Raw genomic sequence first — 8,704 nt, 5'->3', positions numbered from 1 at the left:
CGAGGGATCTACTTGTAAGGCAAGTAAAGAGGAGGGCTGTGGTTTGGGTTTTGTTTTAAGTTTGAGGGTGGAAACGAAAAGGAAGTCTGCAGGAAGCAAAATCGGACAAAGAGGCGAGAGGCTCAAATATGTTAAAGTGGTTTGATGCAAAATCATCTCTAATTCTAAAAATTCGAGCTAAATGCTGTCAAGAAATTAAAGTTTATTTGTTTTATCTGAGAACTAAGGAAAAAGCCTATTTAGTTCTGCCATGGTGATTTGACCTACATTTGCAGTAAAAAGTTGAAGAACGCAAAGGGTGGCAATTTCTTCAGAAAGACATGGCAACTTATGAAAAGGAAAAGAAAATGCTGCAAAGAAAGAAGGATTTTCCATCTTCCATGCCAAGTAAACTTGACTAAAAAAAATTCAATTGCCACCCTTCCCAGCCGACATTCACCAGATAACAATGCCAAAGTTCCATAGCCAAAAAAAAAACAATGCCAAAGTTGAAATGAATACCGGTGTCCAAATATCGCAGTGTGATAATCATAATACAAAATCCGGTTTTGTTAAGTCTCAATTGACTGAGACTTCGCTATGTCTCAGTCCATGATATATTCCTTTGACCTTGCATTAAGATTTGTACAAAAAAAAATATTTTCAGTTTTCCCTTTTTTTCTTCTTATATGCCATGTCACTTGAGTGAGACTTGGTTAAATCTATGTCGACCAAGATCTAGCCACACCCTACAAAATCACTAGTTACTCGATGGAACACTTCAATGCAAAAAAAAACACCATTACAAGATTTTATTGGAATATGGAAACAGGCAAAGCATAGGACTAGTTTTGTGTCTTGCTTAGGAAGACGGGACGGCGGCGGCTCCCCGAAGATGAAATAAGGTTCTCCCCGCCTAGCCCCGTCTCGATGGTGTGTCTAGCATCATCGATGGGCGTGTGGAGGAATGTCTCTGGCGGATCTATCCTTGGTGGTTTTGCTCGGATACAATCGTAGTTCGTCTATGTTCATGTGTTTTGAGGTTAGATTCTTCCGATTTACGCTACTCTTCATCAGCAGCGATTGTTGTTCTGCTGCGCTGATCCTATAGGGCCTTAACATGACGATTTCCTGACTGTCTACCACAAGTTTTGCTCGGCTCCTGCGAGGGAGGGGCAATGATGGTCGTGCGGCTTTGGCTCGCTTCATTGCTTGTAGTCGCCGCTAGGTGATCTATGGATCTGGATGTAATTTTTATTATTTCTGATGTTTGTTGTACTGCCATGATTGAAGATGAATAGATTGGAAGTTTTCTCAAAAAAAAAAAAAAAGGCAAAGCATAGGACTGAGATGCCAGAGCATGGTAAATACCATAGGAAGTGATGGCATCGAAATAGCAATGATAGAAGTTATCTAGTTGCACCACAAGGAGAAACCAATCTATATCCTTTAAAACTCAGTGAAAGCCATAGCTGTCAAAAGAAGAAAATTTTCAAGGGCCCTGTAGGATAAAAATCCATAGAAAATTCAAATGTGACGTTCCTTTGATACAAATATCCTCCGCGGGGAAAGAAATCAATGGATAGTAATCCTACACCGATATTATAGGTATTTGGATTAATTAAATGGGGCCTGCATGTCTGGCCTGCAAGAGTTTCACAGGAAACAGTTCAATCAAGCAGGTACAAGAACTCATTCAACATGACAGCACCACATGGAAATAAGTTTGAACGAACAAATAAAGAATGAAGATGACTAGAGTGGTTCTTACAAGTTACTCCCTCCGTAAAGTAATATAAGGCCGTTTAGATCACTACTTTAGTGATCTAAACGCTCTTATATTACTTTACAGAGGAAGTACAAGCGATGGTTGGAAAACAAAACAAAGCTACAGCCCTAAAATCCTGACCAAGAACCGAACTGTACACTAGTGATGTTCTCCTCTTCATGCTACGCGCTATGTTTTCCTGTACAGGCGTCCACGTCCCCCACCCAATCTCGGCAAAGATATGATACAGTACATAGGCTAATTCACATGCTATGCACAACTGAACTCCCCTCATGCATTTGGATGCTTTACCAGTGCAACCCATTTCCACCAAAGGTAAACGACGGACGAAGAGATCACCGCCGCAGCTATACACAGGGCTGCAATGCCTGCAACCACTCCTCTTCGCTTGTCATCATTACTTGGCGCAGACACTGGCCGTGCTGGTGGGGGGCCGTTGTTCGGACTTTCGGGGCGAAAAACTGCACAAAATTGAGCATTTCATCCTTGTCAGTCAATGCTTTTCCCATAAATAGAAATGGTATGTGCGCCGTGCAGTATATGAACTGTAATTACCTCTTATTGCTGATACCAGAGGCCCATAAGCTCCTTCATATGGAATACAGCATGTGCCTCGTCCATTCCAATGCAGATGTATCTTAAGTACCGAGTTAACCACTGTCACTTCGTAAGTTATGTTTGTGGGTCTTCTGAACCCCCCTGCTTCCTTAGTAATGTCGAAATCTGTCTTGATATTTCGATCCTGCAGTTAATCAGACAATTTCATTTTCGCTCATCTAAACTGAGTGTGTCAAAAACTTAAATGTTTGTTTGCTTTGTGATTTTGCAAAGAGGGAGAAGGAGACATCAAACCTGAATATCAATGTTAAATAGGCGCTTTCCTGGCTTTTCAATAACTATCTCTGCGAAGAAGAGTTGAACTGTGTATTTCCCATTAGACAAACCAACTATATAGTACCACAAAGCACTTCTTGATGTCCTTGCTGTTTGATACAGTTCAGGCATGTCTGTTCCCAGAATAACTTGACTTGTATTTACAAAACGAGGAGATTCACGAAAAGGATCAGAACCCACATGACTAACTACCCATTGCATGCTAGTATTAACATGAAAACCTGCTGCTCCAAGGTCAGTGGTGTCATCGTCAAATCTAATTGGCAATGGATCTGAATAAATTGTTTGCTTGCCGCCACAGTTTACAGCAAAGGAGGTTATAGCATCTGCATTTATGATCAGATGAGGGAGGCGTTAGTATTTTTCTTGGATTGTGGAATACATGTTAAGTGACGAGATATAAGTGCAACATCAGAAGAATTAACAAGTTTTAAATTAATAACTCTAGGAACACCATAATATGTATACCAATGTAGTGACTGCAGCATTATTAATTGAGTATTAGAAGTCTAATGACAAAGAAAGTCGTGTTCAAAATATCCAACAGTGAAGATTTTTGATGACTTACTAGCGTAATATTTTCTGTTGCATTCTTTCATGTGGAGACAGTTGAGGAGAGTGAGGTTTTCACTGCACATTAATAATTATAAAATGTCAGGATGAGAATATGAAGCAGAAAGACGCTACAAGAAAAAAGGATCCAAATACAATTCTACTAAAATTACAAGTTGTGGCGGTCTACAGAAGTACCAAAGGCCACCATCAATGCTAACATTTCTTTTCGGCATTCCGCTTGTTGAAGATTTCCTGAACTTTTTACCTTTACTACTCCCTCTGTCCCATAATATAAGAACGTTTTTGACACTACGTGTAGTGTCAAAAACGTTCTTATATTATGGGACGGAGGGAGTATATTGCAGGCTATTCTCTGAAATGCAAAGATAGGCCTACTTGTGACAAATTTCTAATGCATATGTAGGCCCTGGCCCTTTGCTTGTAAAGAAGGAAAACTTGCTACCACTTTGGTCTCCTCTTTCATGCACTTCCATTCCCCAACATATTCGATTGTTTCTCTAAAGTGCATCAAGAGAAAAGAGCAATAATAGCCTTACAGGAGCGGCATGGTTATATTGTTATGCATTGTTGGGGTTGACAAACAAAGGAATGCTGATCAGAACAGATTAGGCTATGAAAAAGAAAATGTTTATCGATCAATGGCGTTAGATAAGTATGCTCATTTAACAAATGTGTCATGTGTAACTTATCAATCTTTGAAAACAGGCAGCAAGGGAAGATTCACATTGAAGATTGTCCAATAATCACATCTATAAACTTATAAAAATGAAAATTGGCAAACCAGTAACAATGAAGCTGTCACTTGTTTGATCAACATTATCAAAGCATGTCCACTAAAGTCATGACAAAAAATGTTGATTACCTGTTAATCGCTCTGCTTGTATCAATTGCAGTCCCAATATAATTTCTACATGGAAGGCCACAAAAAATAAGTCTGATTGCTAACTTAGCCATTAGAATTATGTAACGAGTAAAATTAAGAAATACATACACTGACAACTTGCGATCAGTCGGATTGTTAGGAAGGAGTCCATTAATAAAAGGATTATAGGAAATATCCCTGGAGAGTTTACACGAAAGTCAGGAGAGCTACATAGGTGTAAAACAGGCTGGCACTGCAGAAAAGAATTATAGGCTGATCTTGAAGAATTAGAATCACAGAATATGACACAACAGAGCCAAAAGAGAGCAAACAACAAAACTTTAATCCCATTTGTCGAACAGTGGCTGTTGGTACATCTAAAGCATGAACGAACATCACATTACTTCGTAGTTGAAATGCATCGAAGGGAAGTATACATTATGTTCATAAAGTTGCATATTACAGGGGATAATCTCATTATCTTAACCAAAGAGGTCATCACAACAACTAGCAACCCCTCATCCCTTCAACCAAACACAAAATTGGTATCCCTAACCACCTCTCATCCTATCAAGTTCCAACCAAGCCAAAAATTGGCTCATCAAACCCACCCAACCAAACAGTAAAAATGGCCCCAACCATGTGGATGTGGATACCATCAAGGCATCAACCCACCCACCTCTGCCCTCAAACCAAACACACCCTTAAGAGTCACTACAAAATACTCCCTCAGTTCCAAAATGTAAGCGGTTCTAGATTTGTCCTAAGTCAAATTTCTTTTAAGTTTGACCAATTCTATAGGAAGATATACCAACGTCTACAATATCAAATTGTCAAATTGAAGGAAGTTTGAATTAGGACAACCTCAAATCGCTTACATTTTGGAATGTAGTACAAACTAAAATGGTACCCTAGTAAAGCTTAGTTTGACAGTCCTAGTAAGTGACAGCCCATGAGGCATCTTGGATGTCAGCACAAAAGTCTTCGTCAACCAGTGCAAATGCAGAGCATACTTACAAAGCAAGTGATGGCTGAATAAATTCAGCAGGCAGATGTCCACTAAAGTCATTGTCACCCGCGTACCTAGAAGGATGAAAATTCACTTTATCAATGAAATAAAAATGGTACATGCTGATGGCATAAACTAGGAAAAGGTAAATACAAGAACAATAAGATTATAGATGAATCTGAACCAACAATAGGGTTCATCCAAGCATAGTTTATTATTGACTAATTAAGTAATATCACCATAAAGATAGCCCACTTAAAGGTGTGTTCTTATCACTTGACCTTACATGAAAAAAAAAGTGAATCAGATATCAAAATATTTATGCTGGGTAAGATAACGACGGGCAAACCATGCCAAAATCCAAGTCAGGAAGTCGTCTAGGAGGAGATTGAGATAGCAAAGGTACAACGCAAGACAACTTCTATGACCTATCTTGGACAAATACTTTATTAGGGAGGAGCCATGAAGATAATATGTCAGTTTAAAGGTGAGCAAGTATATGTCTTGGGATGAGACAGTAGATTAATCCTTTCGCTTAAATTTCATCAACTTGGCCAGACTTTATAGCCAGCTTGCATTTGGGAAACGATCCACTAAAAAAATTGAATCTGCAGCTTAACCATAAGCCTAACAACTTTTGGGGATAACTTGGTAACGATGATAACATTAGGAGATCTTATCTCCTAACTGCTGTATGGCTGAGCCTCTAAGCTGACAGGATAGAGCATTGGCAATGGTAAAACCACGTTCCCACATGACACAAAGACTGCAAGTCTGTAACAACTTACAGGTATCTTGAACTCTTATACGGAAGCAGTAGTTGTAATTGGCCTGATAGATTGTTTGACCTCAAATCTCTGAAAATAAAAGGCATACACACACTTCATAAATAATGCTAACTATGAAATACCAGCACAATGTAGAAAAAACCTTACGGATTGTATTCCCAACAACGATACAGAGATCTATTTCATGGCATAGCTTGCACTATGAATTTAATAGCAAAGCTAAAACATGATGAAATGGAAGTGACTGTATAGTCGATTGAATATTTTAATACTTCCAGGTCTTCCATTGCACTGAGAAGAAGAAAATGTCCAAACTCGTTAAACTGAAACATGTATTAGCATCCAATTTAAATTTTTGGCGTAACTTGTCGACTACCATTGCAAGGTTAGAAGATGCGAAAGGTATGCACACAAATTGTTCATAGTGTTTCCTTTTAGAAATTAATAGCCATTTGAGATGCATGACACACTGCAGAGCACATTTACACAATACCAAGAACAGTAGCATCCTATTAAAGGACAAATGTGTTAAAGACTGCCTCAAATTACGAATTTGTATTACTATGGAGAGTAACTAAGCAAAAGCATTATCTTGAATGTAGAAGTTTTAGAAAACCCACAGGTATGTTAGATTGGGTAAAGTTGGGGGAGTACTAGGGAACTGGCCAACGATCCCACATTTTCTCAGAGATCTGCTTAACACAAAAAACTGTAGTAAGTAATTATACTACTCAGGAAACTAAAATACAGTTCAGTACTACAGTTGCAGACATACAATATCGAAAGATTTGCTGAATCTGGTATGAAATCAATAGTAGAATTCGCACCATCAAGATCACCAAGCATCCTGTAAGGAAATACCTGTTAAAGGTAGCACTATAAAGTATTTATTAGATCAGATTTGTGTGGTTTAGTTGTCAGTAACTTTCCAGATTAGAGTACCACAGCAATAAACAAACTGAGGACAGTGCTATATTTTTTTCATACTTAATAAAAGAAATCATTAGAGTGACTTACAGATAGTTCAGATTGATCAAATTAGAGAATTGTTTTGGAATAGGTCCTTGAAGTTTCATCCCATATATTCTCCTAGAAAGACAAGTGTATTAGTGTTCCATGAATGCAAAGAAAGAAGAAGCTTTTACTAATGAAACAAACGAAGTACTACTTATGCATACAAGTCCGTGAGATTGGTAAAGTTCGCAATAAAGTCTGGAAATAGCCCTTCAATGTAGTTATCAAACATCCACCTGCATAAGCAATTGGAAGATCATGTAATCCTTCTTTCCAACAAGATGGTATGTAATCTATTACTCTCCAAATTGATTTAGTCAGAATTGAATAGCTTTTTACTTAGGATAAGAGTAAGTAAAAGGAAAATGATGCATACTTACAGGGATTGAAGATTCCTTAAAGGTGAAGATTCATTAGGAAAAGGTCCACTTAGTTGGTTGTTGTTGAAGTGCCTAGCTAAGTGAAAAGCATTGAATCAGCTATGAGAATATTAGATGTCCTAGACGTTTTGAAATCAAAACAATACGAGTACTGACACTGTGACAAGAGTCTGGAGTATGACTACATTCGCTGCATAACACGTAGTAACCATGCACTCTCAACTCACATATTTCTTTACGACAAATACATAAATATTTACCTAATGAGGTTCTAAAAATACAATCTCGATTGTAAGGGGAACAAAAAGGTTTTCTAATCACCATGTTTCCAGTTTGGAGAGATTGGCAACTTCTGGAGGTATTGCGCCGCTTAAATTGTTATTGCTCAAATCCCTACAAAATGAAATGATAAGTGACTATCAGTCAACATTAAGAATCCTTGTTCTCACTCAACAAGTATAACATATTTTGTAGTATTAACAATGAGGAGCTCGAATAAGAAAAAAACACACTAGTTATTCCAAATAGATAGAGCACTTTTAACAAACACATGGAATCACTGATTCTATATCTAATCCTTTTAGTAATCACTATGTCTTAAATCGTTATGCTGCAGCAACAGGCTGCTGAGTGCTGAATCATGAGTAATAACTATAAACGAGTACTGCCTTCAGTTCTTAGAGGCTGGAGATCAGTCACACATATTTTTGAGACGTTTACATGTGACTTTTCAAGTATCGGCAGTAAAAGTTCAAAAGTTTGATTACAGTGTGTCAGAATAACAAGTATTCCAGAACAAAAGCAAGTAATATAATACCCATTTGTGCAACCTAATACCGCGTTGTCCTACTTATAGTAGGCTGCTTAATTCTCGCATTTCCTAGTGTGAGCAGTTTGCACAGTAACAGACATCAATGCCATGACTCACAGAGAGACCAGCTCCGTCAAGTTGAAGAGCTCTGGCGGGATCTCAGTCAGATTCCAGTATCCGGTGACGTTCCTGCATAATCCAGAGCCCAGCCGTCAACCCACAAGCAAAGGCACCGGAAAACCGAAAAGACAGAGGCCTCGGGCGAGCGAGGAAGACGGAGCACGAACAGGTGCGTGATGCGGCACACGGGCGAGCCGTCGCAGCTGCAGCCGACGGACGCGTTCTGCGCGAAGGACTCGATCCAGTCCCGCGTCCCGCACGGGTCCCCCGGGTTCACCGTCGGGCCGTACCGGAGACCCCACCGCTGGAACACCGCGAGCAGGGCGGCCGCTGCGAGAGGAGGAGGGCACGGAGAGAGATCTGTGAGGCCGCGGGCATTTCACTGCCTTCCAATTCGGTAAGGAGAGCAGATTTACCGTCGGAGGCGTCGGTGGACTGCTGCGGGAACGGGGGGAAAGGCTGGCCGGGCTGGGCGGCGGCGA

General features: G+C 39.5%; 1 protein-coding gene across 1 annotated transcript in view; it reads right to left on the bottom strand.

Moving 5' to 3' along the window:
• Positions 1 to 1,648: 1,648 nt before the first annotated feature.
• LOC119337459 (probable LRR receptor-like serine/threonine-protein kinase At1g56140) overlaps positions 1,649 to 8,704 on the bottom strand; it is a 7,476-nt gene continuing 420 nt past the window's right edge. The window contains exons 2-18 of the mRNA XM_037609608.1: positions 8,639 to 8,704; positions 8,390 to 8,552; positions 8,220 to 8,291; positions 7,613 to 7,684; positions 7,292 to 7,363; positions 7,076 to 7,147; positions 6,915 to 6,986; positions 6,673 to 6,744; positions 6,518 to 6,589; positions 5,898 to 5,966; positions 5,118 to 5,183; positions 4,230 to 4,298; positions 4,101 to 4,145; positions 3,231 to 3,292; positions 2,621 to 2,988; positions 2,324 to 2,510; positions 1,649 to 2,229 (exon numbers count right to left, since the gene is read on the bottom strand). Coding sequence (XP_037465505.1) covers positions 2,039 to 2,229; positions 2,324 to 2,510; positions 2,621 to 2,988; positions 3,231 to 3,292; positions 4,101 to 4,145; positions 4,230 to 4,298; positions 5,118 to 5,183; positions 5,898 to 5,966; positions 6,518 to 6,589; positions 6,673 to 6,744; positions 6,915 to 6,986; positions 7,076 to 7,147; positions 7,292 to 7,363; positions 7,613 to 7,684; positions 8,220 to 8,291; positions 8,390 to 8,552; positions 8,639 to 8,704 — 1,790 coding nt within the window. The 3' untranslated portion in view covers positions 1,649 to 2,038. The remainder of the gene's footprint in view (positions 2,230 to 2,323; positions 2,511 to 2,620; positions 2,989 to 3,230; positions 3,293 to 4,100; positions 4,146 to 4,229; positions 4,299 to 5,117; positions 5,184 to 5,897; positions 5,967 to 6,517; positions 6,590 to 6,672; positions 6,745 to 6,914; positions 6,987 to 7,075; positions 7,148 to 7,291; positions 7,364 to 7,612; positions 7,685 to 8,219; positions 8,292 to 8,389; positions 8,553 to 8,638) is intronic.

This window comes from Triticum dicoccoides, chromosome 7B, assembly GCF_002162155.2.
Source record: "Triticum dicoccoides isolate Atlit2015 ecotype Zavitan chromosome 7B, WEW_v2.0, whole genome shotgun sequence".
In the NCBI taxonomy this organism is placed as follows: Eukaryota; Viridiplantae; Streptophyta; class Magnoliopsida; order Poales; family Poaceae; genus Triticum; species Triticum dicoccoides.
This window is presented reverse-complemented; position numbering and strand designations above follow the sequence as displayed.